The 22,753-nt window shown below is 39.0% G+C and overlaps 1 protein-coding gene across 7 annotated transcripts in view; it reads left to right on the forward strand.

Annotated features, from left to right (window-relative positions):
• Positions 1-22,753, forward strand: part of Sergef (secretion regulating guanine nucleotide exchange factor) — a 224,670-nt gene that overhangs the window by 45,229 nt on the left and 156,688 nt on the right. For all 7 annotated transcript variants that reach the window (XM_046438352.2, XM_046438347.1, XM_046438350.1 and 4 more), the window contains one exon: positions 5,863-6,029. In XM_046438352.2, the coding sequence (XP_046294308.1) occupies positions 5,863-6,029 (167 nt within the window). The remainder of the gene's footprint in view (positions 1-5,862; positions 6,030-22,753) is intronic.

Consider the following 22,753-nt stretch of genomic DNA (forward strand, 5'->3'; position numbering starts at 1 on the left):
ATGTAGCTTACAGAAGCCAGAATTAGGATCCAAGTCTTATGAGTCTTGGGCTAAAGTTTCCTCTCCTCTCTTCTAACTCACCTGTTTCACCTCTCTTCTCTATTGCTCCCTTTCATTCTCTTCTTTCCTAGCTTTGATTAATTTGTATCGTGTACATCAGAGGCTTCTAATGTGCCTGCCACTATGCTTGAATCTTTAAAAAAATTCACAGTTCTATAATGGTGACTTCAGTGTTCTTTCTCATCTTTGATTTAGAGACATTGACCTTAAGACATTGCTAGGTGGGAGTTGGCTAAAAAAGGTTTGACAAATTGGTGGAAACTGGGTGGAACCATAGAAGTCCTTGACAGGCAATGAAGTTCATTTTGGGAGAATAGTAACAGTGGCTAATATTTACTACTATATGTCATGCACCTTTTGCAAAAATATCCTTGCAACATCCCTACTAGAAATGCTATTATTCTGCAGATGAGACTTAGAGCTACTGGATAATTTCCTAAAGATTACAGAGCTAGTGAATGGTAAAGTTCAGTAGGGTGATAAGAGGTAGGTAGATTTATAGGTAGGGATATGGTTAGATCATTTGTTCATTCATTTAACAGTATTTATTGAGTACCTACTTTGTGCTGGACATTATTTTAGGATATGCGGATGAATGAAAATGGCCCCTACTCTCATAGACCTGGCTTTCTGGAGGAGACAGACATTAATAGAATAGTTCTCCTAATGAATATATATATGTATGAACAGAGTTCATGGTCTTGGGATTGTTGAACATGATCTATGCTGAGGAGTCAGCAGAACTGGAGAGTGAATAGGAGATGAGTAGGTGAACAGAGTAGGATCATAGACATAGCTGGGGACAGAGGATGGAGGCCTGTGGAAGCCTGGCATGGCACATTCTGTGTGGAAAGCTGCCTGGTGTGACTGCTGGCACCTGTGCTCTGTGCCCTCTTCTTTTTTTCCTGCTCCTTACCCAGAAAGATGATACTGGATGACTCTCAGGCAGTTAGTTTTGTGTTTGAACAATTCTTGGTTATTATCATCAAATATCTTTTTATAAAGTTTCTGTTTACCTGGTAAAACAAAGAAGGAGTTGCAAAACCTTCTGAAGACTTAGAATGAATATGCTGAGAGTAACTAGTGTTTATAAACAGAGGAATGATAAATATAACAAATTAATAGGTAGAGAAGGGTATCCTTCTCATGTGTGTGTCTTTTAGAAGGCCTTGTAGCATCCTGGGATTATAGAGGGGAGGGAATGAAAAGATCTGGTGGCTTTGTCTCTGTCTGACCATAGTTTTTTTTTTTTTTAAATAACATCCACCTCTGTCTACTAACTGCATTTTGTTATCATCAATGATACTCTGTTCCATTTGGATAGATTAATAAAATATGAATATTCTCTAATCTTTCTGTCACTTTCAGGAACCCCTTCCTGAAACAGGATAGAAATAAGTGTCTACCTTCACCACTAGCCTGGACAGCCCTGGATGGATGCTAGAGTTGGTCCCTGGAATATTCACTACCCACTCACCTTTTCCTCAGTGTCTTTCTCCTTCTCTTTCTCCTCCTTCTCCTCCTCCTCCTCCTCCTCCTCCTTCTTCTTCTTCTTCTTCTTCTTCTTCCTCTTCCTCTTCTGACTATTTGATAATATGTTTGCACAGGCCCTAGGAGAGTTAAATAATTTGATAATGAAATAAGATTTTATGAGACTCTTGACCTAGCATCTCTACACACTTATCTACTTCTTTTAATGGCACCTTCTTACTAATCTTGAAATCCTGAAATCTCCTAGAGTGTTTATATCTTCCTGTTCCCTTTTCCTCACATCTATTGGGGTGCCAAGCCACCCAAATAATAATAATAATAATAATAATAATAATAATAATAATAATATAATAATTATTATTATTTGGGTGAAATAATTATTTCATATAACTGCCTCTGTGATTTGGACTGAGTACCATGTTTCCTGATGGGCATGGTGAGAATATCTGTGCCACAAGGTTGTTTGGAGAAAGGAACAGAATACTGTATAGAGAATGATTAGAAAGTGTCTGGTACATAACAGGTGTTACAGAAGTGTGAGCTAAGAGTATTGTTGATAGCTTCCTTCATTCCTTTGCCAGAGGTACCATCTCCAAACATTGCTTTCATCAGGCCATACTCCTGCTCAAATCCTGAAGTCTCCCCATTGTTTAGTTAGCATTGTCCCTAAAGTGAGCATGCAAGGCAAAGTGCCAGAGTGTGGTAAGAGAATCTTAAGATTTCTTGCATATTTTTCTCACATTCTTTTATATTTTCTATTTTTTGAGTATGTTTTATTCTGTATATTTATGAGAAAGGGTACATATTCAACATTTAAAAATGTATAAAATACAAGTGTATTCTTTTATAAATAAATGATAATCATCTGTTGGTATGTGGAAAAATATGTTACTGATAGAATAGGGCAAGCAACCAAGTTTGGAGACCCCCTGTAAGATGAGATTCAGATTCCCATGCATGTCATTTCTCTGTGACTGGCCCTAGACTGTGGCCACCGACTTTCCTCCTAGTGTCCCTCCTGTGACCCTCCTTCTCTCTCCTGCTCCTCTCTTATGCCTTTCAATTTCTATGTTATTGTGTATCCTCTTTCCCTGTTCCTCCAATATCCTCTTTCATTCTCTCATTGTCTTTTTTAATCCAGAAGTTCACCTTAAATGCTACTTGTTCCTTTGAGCCTGCCAGGACAATTCTAGCTTGAAATGTTTCCTCCAAGATTTGTAAATGTTCTCTGTTAGTACTATTCACTTGTCCCCTGTTTTTCTGTGTTGTGTTGAGATCTTTTGCAATGTTACTTTTTTGGTTGTATAGTTTGGTTATTGTTAATTCTTACTGGACGTGCCTTTAAATTATATTTCACTTGCTAACTTTATTTTGAGCTGTTTTGTCATTTCTCTCATTTATCATTTATTCAAGACACGTACCTTTACTTTTTAGATGACATTAATATCTTTTTTATCATGGTAATATATAATTCCTTAAGGAAAAGATTCATTTGTTAAATTTGTGATCTGCAAAACCTTGGATTTGATAGCATGCTTCAGCTTGAGGCAGACATTTATCTACAGTGCATTAATGAACATTTTTGAATGTAGATTCTTTATTTTCTTTTACTCCCAGTTCTATAAAAATCACAATCCATGTGTTTAATGCCCTTCTTTTAGCAGTTATAGTCCTAGTTCTATTTGGCCTCCTAGGGTGGTCATTCTTGTGAGGAAAGCTGGGTGGCGTGCAGAGCAGATCCATTCAATCTAGTTCTCCCTCCTCAAACATGCTAAAAAAGGCTGTTTTATCAGCCAAGCTTTTCCAGTTTGTGATAGCAGTGTGTAGATCATTGTAGATGTTATTGGACTTGGAGTCAGAAGACACAGGTTTAAATCTTGATTCCATGACCTGTTGGTTGTTTGAACTTGACCAAGTCATTTAACCCTCATCTGAAATGTAAAGTTAATAATCTCTGTGTCAGAATTATAAGGATTGATTGAGATAGTGTCTATGAATGTGCTATGTACTTGGGAGATTGTTCATAAGTGTTTGTTTAAAACAAAAGAAGAAATAAGAGTCTCCCCTGTCTTCTGTGGACCTTCTGAAACAGAGTATATCATGAGAAACTGACAAACAGATTCAGAGAGTGTGCCAAACTTAGGCTTGAGACTGAAGGCTGAGTGTTGAGTTGGCCTGGTTTCTGACTTGTCTCTACTAGAATGTCTGTGGCTTTCCCAGAGAGTATGAAGATTAATTAGTTAATCTTTGTAAAGTGCTTTGAAGGTGAAAAGTGCTACATAAGTGGAATGGTTGAATTGCTATTGGAGATGTAATAATGGTGGCACCATATTCTGCATTCTTGCCTGTCTTGACATCAGTAATCAATAAGAGAAAGTTCTAAGATGTTTTGCTTAATGTGAAAGAAGGCTTTCATTGTGTGATTGTGATAACACACTTCTTCTTGTAGTCTTGCACATAGCAGCTTTCTATTTCTTCCCAGCTGAGGAATGCTAGGGTCATTTAAGAAGCAACAGTCTCATCCTTTGGCTTCTTGGGAATCTCTGGCTAAGGCAGTCTGATTATAAATCCTAGCCAAGCTTAGGTAGAGGGATAGTTTGCCAGTTTTGGATGCTTCCTGGGTCCTTGGCACCTGATTTTTTTCAGTCTAATACTGCATAAATAGAGAAAGAGTGTTGTGTGATTATACAGTGGCATGGATCAGTGTGAATAACTGATGCAGAGTGGTACCATGGGTTAGTTGAAAGAGATGTGGCTAGCTGTGTGTCCCTAAGCAGGTCACTTTTCTGAGCCTTTTAAATGGCAGCATAGTTGTTGAATACAATACCAAAGGTGGCTAAAAGGAGGGTGAGTTTCATCCTTTCTTGGAAGATTTTGGGAGCTAAGAAAGTTTTCATAGAATTAGTGGTACATAAGCTGGACTCTAAAAGTTGATTCATGGTTTACCAGGTAAGGAAGGGGTATCTGTAGCATAAGGAATAGCACATGCTGATGCATGAAATAGCACATCTGAGTGGACTCACTTCCAGTTCTCATAATATTACCAGACACCCTGTGGGCTGCATAGGCTTTGTTCTGAGGAAGCCCAGGAGTCAGATTCCAGTGAATTCCTTAGTATGTACTTTAGTGTCTACAAGCATGTTAAACCTGAGAATTATATCCCTGCAGAGCCCTGTATCCCTGTGATATTTCCTTCATGAATCTATGGTAGTTTTTTAGCCAACACTATGAACCATTTGTTGAATGTGGGCCAGATGAAGCTTTGATATCAAACACAGAGTATGTAGTAGATTTGTCTAGAATTTAATATGCATTACTTTGTGTTTTGTCTCTTAAGCAAAATTTTTCTTTGTTAAAATAAACATGTATAAAGAATTTACACAGCGCACATGGTTATGCATATTTATTGCAGAGAATCTGTTAATAATCTATGCCTCATTGGATTTTGATTTCTGTTGAAATAACAAATGTGGCATTTGGCACAACTGAATAAGTTTGGTGAATTTTCTCTTATCTGGGAAAAGAAAGGCCATTTCTTCTTCTTCAAACTTCATTTTCTTTTATCTATAGCACTGGCTAGCATCCTGAGTGGTAATGGGGAACTGAATGCTTTTATGGCTCCAAATAATTTTGTCTTTTTAATTTTTTCTCCTTTCTTCTGTTATTCCCTTAACTCAAGTACACATAGACACTTGTCTTGGGACTGTTAGAATTGCTTCTGTATTTTGAACCTCTTAAGAAGTTGGATTTGATAGCATGCTTCAGCTTGGGTGGGAACACAGACTCTTATGTGGAGGGAAAAATGGAGAAAGAAAAAACAAAGAAACTGGCTATTAATTGAGTTAGGAGGAAAGCCTTAACAAATTGTGGTGTGGGGAACTTCAGTGGGGGTGAAGGACTCTGGGTTAGGTAGAAGGGACAAAAGCCTCAGAACAGGCATCTGTGCAAAGCTTGAGGAGGGTGCAAAGAAGAGGAGAGGTGGATAGGCTGTGAGAGTGGTTGAAGTTGATCTGTAGTAATATTCAAGGGTATATCTATATTCAATGCAAGAGCACAGGCTTTAGAATCATCCTCTGATTCTTGCTCTGTGCTCACCACTTACTTGATATTTGGCAAGTCATTTAACCTTTCAGTTTCCACATCTGTAAAAGTTTAAATACTTGTACTTTCTTTACAGGAAGATAGGAAGGCTTTTGGTACCTAGTAGTTGGTGCTAATGTAAATATTCACACTTCCTCTAGTAATTCATAACCTACCCATGAAATCACAGCCCTGGAATGAAGCCTTAATTCAAATAATGTTTATTTTTAGAAACCGGCAAGGTGTTCACCTGGGGCCGAGCAGACTATGGTCAACTAGGGAGGAAATTGGAGTCTCATGATAGCTGGAAACTAGAAAAACAAGATTCATCCTTCCCTTGCTCGAGACCACAGAACAGCCCACCTTCATCTCTGCATTGCCTTACAGGAGCAACTGAGGTAGGAAGTGACTTCTCACATACAAATGTCTCTTTTCCTTGTTTTTCTTTAAAGTGTTTACAAAGGGCCTACTGTGTGTCATGCATTATGATTGATTCCATGTAGAAACCTAAAGTGGCTTCCCCAAGGAGCTCATGGTTTAATATGTTAGAAAAGTCTATTCCCCAGTTACCCAGGTGATTACATCATAAGGCAGACTGTGTGTAACTCTTCTAAAGAGGTTAAAAATACAATATTTTGGGTCTACTATGAGGAGTGGGAAATGAATTCTGGGTACAGGGGTTGGCTTGATCTTAGAGAATGATATGGCTTTGAGCTGTTCTGTGGAGGATGGTTCAGACTTGAGCAAACACTTGGAAGAGAGGAGAAGACTTTTAGTTGGGTGCAACAGCAGGAACAGAATCATAGGGGTAGGAATGTGAAGAAAATGTTTTGGGGTCACTGGTGGTTAAATTTGGCTGAAGCATGGGGCAATTACGAGGTAATATCAGAAAGATGGGTTGGGACCTGATGCGGGGGGCGGCTTTAATACTGAGCTAAATATTTTGCACTTCTGTTTATATTTCCCAGTATACAAAGCATTGTACTTCAGTTGCTTATTCAAGCCCCTTTGGTTCTCTAAAATGGCTTGAATTTCTGCATTTAAGGCAGGAGGCTTAATTTCTCCAGGGTGCATGTTTCTGTTACTAAATTTTACTTTACTGCTTTAAAGAAAGGCTAGTTTTTTGAGAGGAATGGCTATGCAGGAAATATGCCTCTGAACCCAGGTTGGTTTAATGAAGGAATTTAGCCTTCATTCAGATTCTGTCAAAAAATTAATAAGCTAGTGAGACTTCTGTAATTAGCATCAGACTAATTACAACCCTTTCCATACCTGGAGGGCTTCCCTTCCCCTGGGGACTGCTTGGCCTCCTCCTTCCGGGTATGTAGGACGATTCTCAATTTCTACTTCACATCCCAGCCCTGGTTCTCCTGGGTGTTTCTTAGTGTTAGGTTGAGTCTGCCTTTACTTCCTTTCTCTTTCTCTTTGACTGAAAGATACTAAATAACACCACAAAGACAGTTTATACAAGGTAATAGTAATAATAAACCCTCCCAAAATCTTACCACCTTTACATAGCTACATTCTTTTTTGCATTTACACATATGTATACTCCAAAAATTGTAATGATAATCTTCATTATTTTGTCAAAAATTCTTTGCTTTGTTTCCTCTTGGTCTTTAAAATGATCATTTAAAATGGCTATATCACATTACTTGATCAGAAGGTTGTGAGATTTTCTAAGCCATTCTTTGGGTGTTGGATATTTACATCATTTTCTCTTTTTAATTTTTTAGTTTTTAATAACTATTGTGAACCCTGCAGTGAATTCCTGTTGAACTCTTTCTTTAAGATAGGATCTTGGTAGAGCATTAATAACAAGGATATATAAAGAACTCATAAAACTTAGGACTGGGATGTAGCTCAGTTGGTAGAGTGCTTGCCTCCAATGCACAAGGCCCTGGGTTCAATCCCTAGCACCAAAACAAAAAACAAAACAAAAAACCAAAACAAAACAAACAAAAAAACCTTAATGCCAAAAAAAAAAAAAAATCCCCACATAATTCAATCAATAAATGGGCAAAGGAACTGATCAGACACTTCACAGAAGAAGAAATACAATTGATCAACAAATATATGAAGAAAGTTTAACATCTCTAGCATTTAGAGAAATGCAAATCAAAACTACACTGAGATTCCATCTCACTCACAAATGGCAATCATCAAGAATACAAGCAAAAATGAGTGTTGGAGAGGATGTGGGAAAAATGGTACAGTCATATATTTCTGGTGGGACTGCAAATTGGTGCAACCATTATGGAAAGCAGTATGGAGATTCCTAAGAAAACTTAGAATGGAACAACCATTTGACACAGTCATCCCACTCTTAGATTTATACCAAGGACTTAAAATCAGCCTTAAAGAAGAATGAAATTATGGCATTTTCCAGTAAATGGATGGAACTGGAGAGTATCATGCTAAGCAAAATAAGCCAATCCCAAAGAACCAAAGGCCAAATGTTTTGTCTGATATGTGGATGCTAATTCTCTGATATGTGGATGCTAATTCACAATAATCACGTGGGAGAATAGAGGTAATTTGGACTAGACAGAGGGGAGTGAAGAGAGGGGTAGGAATGATAGTAGAATGAATCATATACTTATTACTCTATGTGCATATATGATTATGTGACTGTTATAACTCTATATCATGTACAACCAGAAAAATAAGAAGTTATAGTCCATTTATATATGTGTCACAGTGCATTTTTTTTTTTTTTTTTGTGGTGCTGGGGATTGAACCCAGGGTCTTGTGCATGTAAGGCAAGCATTCTACCAACTGAGCTATATCCTCAGCCCTTGTCACAGTGCATTCTACTGTCATGTATAACTAATTAGAACAAATAATAAAAAAAAGAATTATTCTTCATCTTACCAGAAGAACCAGAGATTCAAAAACTTTATGACTCCCTGTGCCTCTGCTACCTAACCTCAAAGTCTCAAATTACCTACCCATGAAAGCATCCATTTACTGGAAAATACCATAATTTCATTCTTTTTTAAGGCTGAGTAATATTCCATTGTATATATACCACAATTTTTTTTAATGAGGTAACTTTTTTCATAGCTTTATTTTATTCATTTATTTTTTATGTGATGCTAAGGATTGAACCCAGGGCCTCACATGTGCTAAGCAAGTACTCTACCACTGAGCCACAACCCCAGCCCATCCACAGTTTCTTTATTCATTCATCTGTTGAAGGGCATCTAGGGTGGTTCCATCATTTAGCAATTGTTAGTTGAGCTGACATAAACATTGATGTGGTTGCATCACTGTAGTATGCTGATTTTAAGTCCTTGGGGTATAAATCTAAGAGTGGGATGACTGTCAAATGGTGGTTCCATTCTAAGTTTTCTTAGGAATCTCCATACTGCTTTCCATAATGGTTGAACCAATTTGCAGTCCCACCAGAAATATACGAGTGTACCATTTTTCCCACATCCTCTCCAACACTCATTTTTGCTTGTATTCTTGATGATTGCCATTTGTGAGTGAGTGAGATGGAATCTCAGTGTAGTTTTGATTTGCATTTCTCTAATTGCTAGAGATGTTAAACATTTCTTCATATATTTGTTGATTGATTGTATTTCTTCTTCTGTGAAGTGAAGAATAGTTCTTAAGATATACCTTATGTAATAATACATATTAGGGAGAATAGCATGCATAGTTCTTGGCCTGAAGTAGGTACTCAGTAATTATTGGTTCTGTTCTCTTCTGCTTTGAGAGCTTTTGATGTCTTGAGGTGGCCACAATGTGCAGTACTGTGACAGATGTGGTCAGTGTAAACATGTAGCCTAAGAATCTAATGGGTGTGTCTTTTATGTGGCTTCTTAGTGGAGCAATATGGGAGTGGGTTTGTGCTTCAGTCCTCTTGGCAGCTTCATTTTAATGTTTGCCTCCTCTTTTCCAGTGTCTGGGGTGCTGGTATTTATACACTGGTCTCCCTGTAGATTTAAACTCCTGGCTATTACCCATTGGTAAATTTGGTTTGGGAGTTATATCCAGTTGTTGATACCTAAGTCTGGCCCATTGAGCATCCATTTTTCTGAGGACCAGAGAGAGCCAGACCAGTGGGATTTTATAAGCTGGTGGAGTGGGTTCACCTTGGAAAAGATAAGAGCCATATTAAACTAGATGCTGCCCTGGTTGGGAAATATAGGGATCCCTGGGGAAGCAGGAACAGCCTTGGGCTAAGCTGACAATTCGTGACTTTTAAGCACTTGTGTGGAACATAGCTGACCAGTTGAGTTTAATTTGCATTAATTGCCTTTAATATCCAAGGAGTAAGGATCTGGGATCTCAGATGGAATGTCTACTGGTCCAGAGTGACAGCCAAGTAGAAAGGTGAACTGAGCTGGGATATGGTATAACCTTTCTTTCCCCTGATAAAAGAAAGCAAATAAATACAGAGCTACTCAGTGCTTATCATGGGTCAATGTACTAAATACTTTATACATATTATTTCACCTTTATAATAAACCTTTGTGCATGTGTTAAGATCATTGCTTTCCCTCTTAAAACTGCTTTCATTGTGTCCCATAGATTCCGGTATATTGTGTCTGTATTGTCGTTTATCTCTAAGAATTTTTTTATTTCCTCCTTTATGTCTTCTGTAACCCATTGATCATTCAGTAACATATTGTTCATTTTCCAGGTGATACAGGATTTTTCCTTCCTTCTTTTATCATTGATTTCCAGTTTCATTCCATTATGATCAGATATGGTGCATGGTGTTATCTCCACACCTTTATATTTACTAAGAGTTGCCCTATGGCATAATATATGGTCTATCTTTGAGTAGGATCCATGTGCTGCTGAGAAGAACGTGTATCCACTTGATGATGGTTGATATATTCTATATATGTCGATTAAGTCTAGGTTATTGATTGCGTTATTGAGTTCTATAGTTTCTTTATTCAGGTTTTGTCTAGAGGATCTGTCTAATGGCAAGAGCGGTGTGTTGAAGTCACCCATAATTATTGTGTTGTGGTCTATTTGACTCTTGAACTTGAGGAGAGTTTGTTTTATGAACGTTGCAGCACCATTGTTTGGTGCATACAAATTGATAATTGTTATGACTTGTTGGTGGATGGTTTCTTTTAACAGTATATAGCGTCCTTCTTTATCCCTTTTGATTAACTTAGGTTTGAAGTTGATTTTATTCAATATGAGTATGGCCACTCCTGCTTGCTTCCGAGGGCCATGTGAGTGGTATGATTTTTCCCAACCTTTCACCTTCAGCCTGTGTATGTCTTTTCCTATCATATGAGTCTCCTGAAGGCAGCATATTATTGGATTTGTTTTATTAATCCAGGTTACTAGCCTATGTCTCTGATTGGTGAATTTAAGCCATTAACATTTAAGGTTACAATTGAAATATGGTTTGTACTTCCAGTCATGTTTATTTATTTATTTATTTTAGTTTGGCTAGTTTTTCCTCTTTGGTTATTTTTCTCCCCCTTTACTGAGATACCTCCCACTGTTCGTTTTGGAAAGAAAAAACCAACAAATAAATGAATTCACACTACATCTTAAAACCCTAGAAAAGGAAGAGCAAAACAACAGCAAATGTAGTAGAAGACAAGAAATAATTAAAATCAGAGCGGAAATCAACGAAATTGAAGCAAAAAAAACCATTGAAAAAATTGATAAAACTAAAAGTTGGTTCTTTGTAAAAATAAATAAGATCGACAGACCCTTAGCCATGCTAACGAAGAGAAGAAGAGAGAGAACTCAAATTACTAACATACGGGATGAAAAAGGCAATATCACAACAGACACTACAGAAATACAGAAGATAATTAGAAAGTATTTTGAAACTCTATATTCCAATAAAATAGAAGATAGTGAAGATATCGATAAATTTCTTAAGTCATATGATCTGCCCAGATTGAGTCAGGAAGACACACACAATTTAAACAGACCAATAACAAAGGAAGAAATAGAGGAAGCCCTCAAAAGTCTACCAACCAAGAAAAGCCCTGGACTGGATGGGTATACAGCGGAGTTTTACAAAACCTTCAAAGAAGAATTAATACCAATACTTTTCAAGCTATTTCAAGAAATAGAAAAAGAAGGAGCTCTTCCAAATTCATTCTATGAGGCCAACATCACCCTGATCCTGAAACCAGACAAAGACACTTCAAAGAAAGAAAACTACAGACCAATATCTCTAATGAACTTAGATGCAAAAATTCTCAATAAAATCCTGGCGAATCGAATACAAAAGCATATCAAAAAAATTGTGCACCATGATCAAGTAGGATTCATCCCTGGGATGCAAGTCTGGTTCAATATACGGAAATCAATAAATGTTATTCACCACATCAATAGACTTAAAGATAAGAACCATATGATCATCTCGATAGATGCAGAAAAAGCATTCGACAAAGTACAGCATCCCTTTATGTTCAAAACACTAGAAAAACTACGGATAACAGGAACTTACCTCAACATTGTAAAAGCTATATATGCTAAGCCTCAGGCTAGCATCATTCTAAATGGAGAAAAACTGAAGGCATTCCCTCTAAAATCTGGAACGAGACAGGGATGCCCTCTCTCACCACTTCTATTCAATTTAGTTCTTGAAATACTAGCCAGAGCAATTAGACAGACAAAAGAAATTAAAGGCATAAAAATAGGAAAAGAAGAACTTAAATTATCACTATTTGCGGATGATATGATAATATATCTAACAGACCCAAAAGGGTCTACAAAGAAACTGCTAGAGTTAATAAATGAATTCAGCAAAGTGGCAGGATATAACATCAACACGCATAAATCAAAGGCATTCCTGTATATCAGCAACAAAACTTCTGAAATGGAAATGAGGAAAACCACTCCATTCACAATATCCTCAAAAAAAAAAAATACTTGGGAATCAACATAACAAAAGAGGTGAAAGATTTATACAATGAAAACTACAGAACCCTAAAGAGAGAGAGAGAAGAAGATCTTAGAAGATGGAAAAATGTACCCTGTTCATGGATAGGCAGAACTTACATCATCAAAATGGCGATATTACCCAAAGTTCTCTACAGGTTTAATGCGATGCCAATCAAAATCCCAAAAGCATTTCTTGTAGAAATAGATAAAGCAATCATGAAATTCATATGGAAAAACAAAAGACCCAGAATAGCAAAAGCAATTCTTAGCAGGAAGTGTGAATCTGGAGGTATAGCGATACCAGATTTCAAACTGTACTACAGAGCAATAGTAACAAAAACAGCATGGCACTGGTACCAAAACAGGCAGGTGGACCAATGGTACAGAATAGAGGACACAGAGACCAATCCACAAAATTACAACTTTCTTATATTTGATAAAGGGGCTAAAAGCATGCAATGGAGGAAGAATAGCATCTTCAACACATGGTGCTGGGAAAACTGGAAATCCATATGCAACAAAATGAAGCTGAACCCCTTTCTCTCGCCATGCACAAAAGTTAACTCAAAATGGATCAAAGAGCTTGATATCAAATCAGAGACTCTGCGCCTGATAGAAGAAAAAGTTGGCTCCGATCTACATATTGTGGGGTCGGGCTCCAAATTCCTTAATAGGACGCCCATAGCCCAAGAGTTAATAGCAAGAATAAACAAATGGGACTTACTTAAACTAAAAAGTTTTTTCTCAGCAAGAGAAACAATAAGAGAAGTAAATAAGGAGCCTACATCCTGGGAACAAATCTTTACTCCTCACACTTCAGACAGAGCCCTAATTTCCAGAATATACAAAGAACTCAAAAAGTTAAACAATAAGATAACAAATAACCCAATCAACAAATGGGCCAAGGACCTGAACAGACACTTCTCAGAGGAGGACATACAATCAATCAATAAGTACATGAAAAAGTGCTCACCATCTCTAGCAGTCAGAGAAATGCAAATCAAAACCACCCTAAGATACCATCTCACTCCAGTAAGATTGGCAGCCATTATGAAGTCAAACAACAATAAGTGCTGGCGAGGATGTGGGGAAAAGGGTACACTTGTACATTGCTGGTGGGACTGCAAATTGGTGTGGCCAATATGGAAAGCAGTATGGAGATTCCTGGGAAAGCTGGGAATGGAACCACCATTTGACCCAGCTATCACCCTTCTCGGACTATTCCCTGAGGACCTTAAAAGAGCGTACTATAGGGATACTGCCACATCAATGATCATAGCAGCACAATTCACAATAGCTAGACTGTGGAACCAACCTCGATGCCCTTCAGTAGATTAATGGATTAAAAAAAATGTGGCATTTATACACAATGGAGTATTACGCAGCACTAAAACATGACAAAATCATGGAATTTTCAGGGAAATGGATGACATTAGAGCAGATTATGCTAAGTGAAGCTAGCCAATCCTTAAAAAACAAATGCCAAATGTCTTCTTTGATTTAAGGAGAGCAACTAAGAACTGAGCAGGGAGGAAGAGCATGAGGAAAAGATTAACATTAAACAGAGACGAGTGGTGGGAGGGAAAGGGAGAGAGAAGGGAAATTGCATGGAAATGGAAGGAAACCCTCAATGTTATACGAAATCACATATAAGAGGTTGTGAGGGGAAAGCAGGGGAAAACAAGGGAGAGAACTGAACAACAACAGATGAGGTAGAGAGGGAAGATGGGAGGAGAGGGGAGGGGAGGGGGGATAGTAGGGGATAGGAAAGGCAGCAGAATACAACAGTCACTAATACGGCATTATGTAAAAATGTGAATGTGTAACTGATGTGATTCTGCAATTTGTATTTGGGGTAATAATTGGAGTTCATAACTCACTTGAATCAAATGTATGAAAGATGATATGTCATGAGCTTTGTAATGTTTTGAACAACCAATAAAAAAATAAGATCATTGCTTTATAAACAAGAAGACTGTTCATAGATGGGTAACTCAGAATGAGTAATTCAGAATGGGAAACTTAAGTGGCCCCTGAATCCCATCGTAGGTAAATGGTGGGCCTGGGTCTTGAACTTGAAGTATTTAAAGACACTCAAATACTTTCTCCATAGATGAAGTAAAATTGAGGATGATTTCCCTATGTCCTTTTTTATGGGTACCCTTCCCTGAATGAAAATTTTTGAATTCTGGGAATTAGAGTCTCTGAATTCCTTGAGTCTCAATTTCTTTCTTTAAGCCTTGTCTCACTTCTAACCTGAGAAAGGTTTTACTTGAGATTTTAGACATGGTGGGTTTTTCTTTAATGTTCTTACAGTGGTATTAATTCATGCACTGTCAGCTTTACTTTAGATATTAGAGCTTTCTAGTTTCTTTTGGAAAATTCCAGGGGTGGCACAGTGATTGAGATTTATTCCCTGCCCCCATGTACATTGCCAGCACAGGATGTGTGTGAACAGGTCTGTTTGCTCCTTGACAGCAAAAATATACCACAGCAACCTTTTACTTTCCAAGTTCTGTGTAGTTGCTGCCAGCACATTTTCTGTGGAATATTGGCTCCAACCCCCACCCAAAAGTGAACGCCTGTGTGTTGCAGTTGGGTAGAAGCATTTGTGCTCATTCAGTGGGTGTATCCTAAGATTCAGCAGCAGCTAGAGTTGGTTATTTGTGGTGCCATTGGGGGACCTGCTGGACTGAAAGTTAAAGACGTGGGTTCTTTCGTTGGTTCTCCCCTGGCTGAGTGAATTGGGCAAGCCCCTTTTCCTCTTTTGTTCTTGGCTTCCCCATATGTAGGTAGACCAGATGATTTCTAGTGTTTTTACTAGATCCAAGAATCTCTTCCATAGCTAATTCTTATTTCTTAGAAATGATCATTACTTTACTTTGTAATGACTTCTGCTTCTGGTGTTCCTTAGTTTCATAACTAAGGTTACTAATCCCTAGCTGTTAATTGAAGTTCCAGGCTTCAACCTTGCTCTGACTGCCCTTGTTCTGTTCTCTCTCCTGTTCTTTGTGCCAGCCTTCCTATTCCAGTTTAGTTTGTGGAACTTGGTGTGATGTCCTTGCTCCTTAGTACCTGGACTCAAATATGTGTCCCTGCTTTCTGTTTGATCTGTAGTATTTTCAGGACCAGATCTCTGCCTGGTCTTCCCAGAACTTTTAGTTTGGCTTTGACTTTTGTTCCCTTGTTGACTGGGACAGACCTTGGTGACCCTGCCTTTTTGGAGTCCTTGCCCCCTGCAACACTTTCCACTGGCTCTTTGTATGTGACTGTTCTGCCTTTTCTGTTCTCCTGCATCTCTGTCATTTATCTGCATGTTGACTTTAAGGTCTCACTCTTTCCTTAGTTAACTCATAAAACATTGACTGACATATGCTATGTGCCAGTGCCTGCTGCCTTGTGGTATGGGGGTAGATATGAACATTAAAAATGGATGGTCTTTGCCCTCAGAGAACTTCCAGGTGCATAAGTAAATAAGATACTGTACAGAGTGAAAATTTCTATTAGAGGTAGATACAAAAGACCAAGGGAGCAGTGAAGATGGAAAGATTACTTCCGAAGACACTATCCAAAAAAAAAATGTTGTTTGAACTAGGTTTTTAAGAATGAGTAGGAGGAGTACAGCAAAGGTAGAAAGATATCCCATGCCAAGGGACACCATGAACTAAAACTGTTCTGCTGGATCTGCTTTTAACTCAGGATGCTTGGGCCTTCTAGTGGGTTGGGCCTAGTTTTGCTATGTGGCCACCTGTCTGGTTTGTCCCTGAACCTTATATAGTAATGAAAGAAAATAACTTTCACCTATGTTGTCTCGTTTGATCTGGGCATGATGCTGTGAAATAGGCCAGAAGAGGAATGTGTATTCCTATTTTCTAATTGGGGAAACTGATGCTCAGGGAGGTTAGCTAGGAATTAGGAGAAGATCCAAGACAAACGGCCCAATTGCCAGTGTTGCTGGGGGCCTGCTGTGGGCTCAGTATGCAGCCACAGTCCTGAGTCATGTTCCTGGTTTAAATTCTGCCCACATTTGGTTAAGGTGCTCCAAATCCCAGTATTCACACGCATGTGTGTGTTTGCACATGCAGTCATTGGAGCAGGAGTAGGAAATGTGGAAATAAACAAGAATTGAACCAGAGTTTGGGTAATTGTCAAGCTCAAATGCCGTCAGCCCTCATTTTGCTGCAGGACTGAAACTGTTAGAGAATCAACCTGTGCACAGGGTCTAAGTGAAATCTGTCAGAATGAGTGGGAAAGAAGCTATTTTTAGTTTGCAGAGTCACTCACTCAGCTGTATTAGCTGAGGTTTGAGCCTGTCCCTACGCTTTCCACAGTGTTAGTTCTGAAGGAGAAATACCACTTGAATGCTGTGTAAAATCCATTAATGAACCTGGAAGTTTCCAGGGCGTCTTTGTCCTGCAGCTCCCTTGGAAGGCTGCCTTTCCTGAATGACCTTCCTCCTTTCCTATATTTAATGCATTTCTAATTTTAAGTTTGTGTCAAGACTGTGGGACTTTGGTGCCCTAAATAACACAGAAATCTACCACCAGCAATCAGCTGAGTCCGGAGGGTTCTGACAGAATTGAACACAACCTGAAAAAAGCATTCCCAAGTGGCTCTCTGGTAAGTACCCCAGAGCATCACTGCCATTTCTGGAGGAGCCTAAGGTCTCAGATCATGGGGGCACCACAGCCCAAACCTTTTGCACAGCAGGGGTTAGTATTTGAGAGCCCTCCCCAAATGGGTAACAGTGCTCAAAATGTGTAGCAGTGTTCACCCAAGAGTGTTCCATTGGTGATTACAAATTCTAGCACATCTGTGCTGTAGTTGCTGACATAGCAGGGGAAGAAATAACATCAACCCTCAAAGCAGTGGGCTGGATCGGTCCTTGAGAACACTCAGAGGAGAGAAAGAGCCACCAGACAGGGTCGTCTTGTTGGAGTTGGTAAAAAAGATGTGACATGGCAAGCATTTACTACTGCCTGCTATTTTCTTATTTATCTGTATGTACTAACTTGCTCTTCTCACTAAAATATAAGTTCCAAGAGAGCAAGGGCTTTGTGTGTCTTGTTCAAAGTCATGGTCTCAGTGTCTAGAGTAACCTCTACCCCCTTGTAGGTAATTAGTGGATATTCAATGATTGAATAAAATAAAAGTGAATGAAAGAAATGGTTTTGGAGATACGTGCCCCTTCTCACCTCCTTTTTTCATTCTCCCTCCTTCTAATCTGTGCTTCTTAATCCCAGGCTAGTTCAGGAAGAGGTATTTCTATGTTTTCAGGCATTTGGTCATTAAATGCACTGCAGAGCCAGCACAGATGGGCTTTGACCCTGTACCATGCTCAGAAGAGCGCTGGAGTTTCTTACAGAGGCCACAGATGATGAGGTTCTGGTCCTTCAGCTCTTAACAGTTCACTGAGTACTTTTATGCTTATTCACCTTTGGTTTCTTTCTTTAGTCCAACAGATGCTTAGGTGTGCCCTTCTCTCTTAGACTGCAATAAAAGGATGGGAGAAGCAGACAAGAGTAGAACAGTTCCTGTCTTAGGAGATTATGCATAAGTAGTAGGGTTAGGTTAAGTTTATTGTAAGACAAGCAGAAGGTGACAAAGGCTCTTGAGGGTCCAAGGATGAAAATTTGTTCATCCCATCCCATGTACTTGGGGACCTTTTCTTTCTTGCATTTTCAGTCCCTGTGGTTTATTGGGTTCTTCAGGGTTAGGGTAGGGGATGATGACTGAAAAAGACTTCCTTAACAGAAAGTCTTAATGTTACATTAGTTTTGAAGGGAGCTCATGTAAAGTTACAGGGGAATCTTGGCAAGAACTTGAATTTAAGAGGAAAGCAGAGGAAGAACAGCAGAGTAGCTGTTCATAGATTAAGTATGATAAGAGGGGAGAAAGTATCACAGAAGTGTCCCAGAAGGTGAAGAGATTTCAACAGGGAGGTCAGGGAGGTTGGGGATGGAGATAAGATCACTGGGTTTAGTAATGGGAAGGCTATGATCATACTTTTGACAGCAACTTCATTGAAGAGGTGGAAGCCAAAGCAGGAGCTTAGTTACTAGAGGATGATGGCAAATACAGGCTGCTGGTGTGAGCACACCTTATGGGAGATGTAGCAAAGGAGAATGGGAACAAGTTCATGCCTTTGACAGGAGAACCTGGTTCTAGTTAGTTTTGTTTGTGTGGAGAAATCAGAGTTTGTCAGAAGGCTGAAAGCAAGGATCAAAGAGTGAGAATGTTTATAGGCAAAGTTGCATGAGGGAAGGGGATGATTTGAGCCAGGCCCCCATGGAGATGAGAAGTAGTTTGAGGTCACTGTGAAGGACTTAGTTCCGAGAAGGAGGAAGGATACCTTTTCTTTTTTTCAACCTAGGAGTAAAGAAAAAAGGGATATGAGAAGATAGAAGTTTTGAGGTGAAGAAGCCAGTGTTTTTATTGAACTTGTGTATCATCATGATGAATGTTTTATTTATTATGTGTGTTTATTGTGTCCTACCCTGGGCCAGGTACAGTGCAAGGCATCAAGAATTCACAAATAAAAGACAAAGTTGCTGCTCAATTGTGCAACACAGTATTTACTAGTGATACAGTAATTATTATGTTCATCTCTAAATCAAACTTTGAGTTCTTTGAGGATAGGCATGGTCTTTTTTCTTTGTATAATTAGGGTCAGGTTTGGTACAAAGTAAATAGTCTGAGAAAGAGTGCCAAAAAGAATGTGTAAGCTTATGCAAGGGAGACCACAAGGATGGGACTAGTTTGCTCTCCTCAGTGAGTGAGTCCATCCAACACAGTCTGGTGACTGTCTAGAAATGGGAGAAGAAAAACACTGTTTTGTGCTCTAATGCCTGAGTGGTGGACATTTCTTTTAGGGGTGCAGAAACTGAAGTTCAGAGAGAAATTTGACAATAGTTTAAGTGAGAACCTGTTCTTAGACTCCTCCTCATTCTTCTCATTGCTATTCCTGTATTCCAACAACTTCCTCTCTGGATAGTTCTGAATAGGATGTGTCCTCAGGCTCTGGCTTTCACCATCTGGGTGGTAGTTCTGACTAACAAAAGATATGGTGACCTTCTTCAGGCTTTGGGACAGTGTCTTATAAGGAAAAGTGGTAAGGAAATGGTAGCATTGGGGCAGTGAAGTTAATTCATGATTACAGTAAACCATTTTGCTTGCTGGAATTGGAGGTCTGATGGAAAGAATCTTGAATATGGAACAAGACCTGGATTGGAATATCGACTCCTTACCTGCCATCTTCATGTCCTGTGGTCAGTTAAAGGCTTTTTATTTTATTTTTAACTACATGGCAGCAGTGGAAAGCATTACAATTCTTGTTATACACATAGGGCACAATTTTTCATATCTGTATATAAAGTATGTTCATGCCAATTTATGCCTTTATATATGTACTTTGTTGTTTTTTTTGCATTACAATTCTTAATGCACATATATACCACAATTTTTGTATCTATGTATGTAAAGTATGTTGACACCCAATTCAAGTCTTCATACATGTACTTCGTATAATGATGTCCATCACATTCTACTATCCTTGCTAATCCCATACTCCCTCCCTTTCCCTCCCATCCCTCTTCCCTATCTAGAATTCATCTATTCCTCCCATGCTCTCCCAGTTAAAGGCTTTCTAAGCCTTAGTTTTCTTATCTACAAAGTTGTAATAATATCTATTTTATCTTATACACAAGATTGTAAGATGCAATTACCATATATTAAAACTTTTGTAAATTGTAAAGTGCTATACAAAAGGATTATTATTGGGTTCAAGTCACTCTGTGTTTCAGAGATAGGTTTTGTTATAAGTATGGATCAGAGCTGTTCTTCTGTGCTAATTACTTGAGCTTTTAGGAGCACTGTGTAGCTGTCCTAGATCTTGTGATGAACCCTTCTTAGAATCAGTCCCAGTGAAAATAGTGGAGTCCAGATGCTTAGTAATCCACAGTCTTCACGCAGCTCCACAGAGTATGAATTCCTTTTGAGGTAGCCATCCACATGCATAGCAAGGATGTTTCTGGCTTGCTTTCTTTCAGCAGCAGAGGAAATTAATCAGCACTGATTTAGAGTCCCAGTGACCTCATGTATCACTGCCACACTGTGCAGAAGTAAGACTGACCCAGTCCCTTGCCCAGGGTCACCCTGGAGCTGACCAGTGTCTTTTGTTGTATTTGACCTTGAAGATTGGTATTTCCCAGGGTGAAAGTAAATCCTGCAGAGGTTTTTGAATGAAAACAAAAGGCATTGAGGGTTTAAAGGGGGATGCCAAATGGCCTGATAAAAGAAAGGCTGTGTCTATAAAGTCTGAAAGGGTTTTTCAAGAATCTGTTAGCTATCTCCACCTCCACGACAGTTCCTCTAGCTTGGACCCCCATTATCTATTGCCTGTTTATAGTGATGTCCCCACCTAGTTGCTAAAATGAAGACTAAAAATATAAATTGATCCTTAGAAAATACAGAAAACAGGGCTGGGGATGTAGCTGAGTTGTAGAGTACTTGTCTATCATGTGCAAGGCCCTGGGTTCCATCCTTAGCACTGTAAAAAACAAAAAACAAAAACAATCCTCCCTACCTGAAAACATTTATTTCTGTAACAGTTATGGGACACCTACTATATGGAAAAAACCATTAGGATATGGAAGAGAGTAAGATTCAGCCTCTGCTAACAAGGGGTTTGAGCAATATACAACCCATACTCTTCTAGCCAGTATGCAAAGAATTAAATTATCAAAGTATAAGCTCCAGGCTTGTTGGCCTTGTTCACCACTGTGTCCCTGTCACCTTGATTATTGCCCAGCACACTGTAGGTACTCATCAAATAATTGTTATAGAGATGAATATGTGCCTTTAATTTTTAATGACTCTTATCCTGGATGAAGTCCAAAATCTCTGGCTTATCATAAAAAGCTCTACTGATCTAGGCCCTGTCAAAATATTCAGTCTCACCTTCTTATAGATCTCCTTGTATTGTGCAGTTCATCCATGCCAAACCAGTAAAAGTGTCATGTTGTTTGATGCTTCTGGGTCTTTGCACATGCTGGCTTTCCTTCCCTTTTTGTCCTGGCTGCTTGGACAACTGCTCCCTATTCTCCAACAGATAACAAGGATCACGTTTTATATACATCTTGTTATTTCTGCCATCCAGCCTAACAACCATGTCTCTCTTTCTCCACGGAGTTTTTCTTTGCTTGGTGTTTTTACCCAGTCTATTGAAATGTCTTTGTAGCCTTTTCTATCCTCTCTCTACCTCTTTATCCTTGATCCTTCTTTAGAGTTCAGGTCTGGAATTTGTTAGACTACTGGCAGTCTGGTTATATGTGCTAATGAACCTTGGTCACCCTTTGTCTTTACCAAACACCTTCTCCCTTCCACATGTTCCATCTGGGAAACTGGGTATCTCTGCTAGTTCTACTTGCACAAAAACCCTATCCTAAACAGGGTCTGGATTTTGCTAGTCCTATTGCCCATGGATTGGACTGTGTCCTGAATCCTTGATTGCTGTGTGGGATCCTGTTCTAAATGACTGATTCCTCAATATAATGCCATCTGCTTAATTCCAAGGGTTGCTGCTGCTTGGAGCTTTCTGCTTGGAGGACTTTCAGTTAATGGGACCTCTTTATTGTTGACATTGACCTGAATCAATAGACTCTTTGCCAGTTTTTTTTTTTTTTGAGTACTTTTTACTGGTTGTCTGCCTTAGGAGCCAGTCCTGTTTTCATCTCTCTTCCTCGAACATTTTTCCCATTTGGTTCTAACCTCTTTTTTGTTTGCAGTGTCTTGAGTCACTGCCTTGGTAGGTGCTCCTTGAGATAAATAAAGGAAAAACATTGCTCTTGTCACTTCCAAGGAAGGCAAAGCAGGCAATTCCCTTGGTGTGCAGCTCTCTGAACCTCAAGACCCCAAGCCAGTCGTTCAAGAAGCTTCTGAATTGTGACTAGAAGGGAGAGGTTAGGGTTTGTGTGGTTACATAATCCTCTTCTGCGATGCAGTGGTTCTCCATGGGAATGTCAGTGGTGGTGGCCACCTTCTGCACCTACAGATTGCTTTTTAGAAGAGAGTTCTTTTTCCTGGATATTTGATATCATCCATCCTGGGGGGATACTGACTATGGGTAGCAGAAATGGAAGCAATAAGATACCTTTGTAAAAAGAACAGCTGTTACAATAGCCAATCACAAAACCCCTGACTTTTCAGAATGACCAGATGTCTAAGGAGAAAGTAAAGT

Source organism: Marmota monax, unplaced genomic scaffold (genome assembly GCF_021218885.2).
Source record: "Marmota monax isolate L192 unplaced genomic scaffold, Marmota_monax_Labrador192_F-V1.1 WCK01_AAM20220418_F8-fsc00061, whole genome shotgun sequence".
Lineage (NCBI taxonomy): Eukaryota > Metazoa > Chordata > Mammalia > Rodentia > Sciuridae > Marmota > Marmota monax.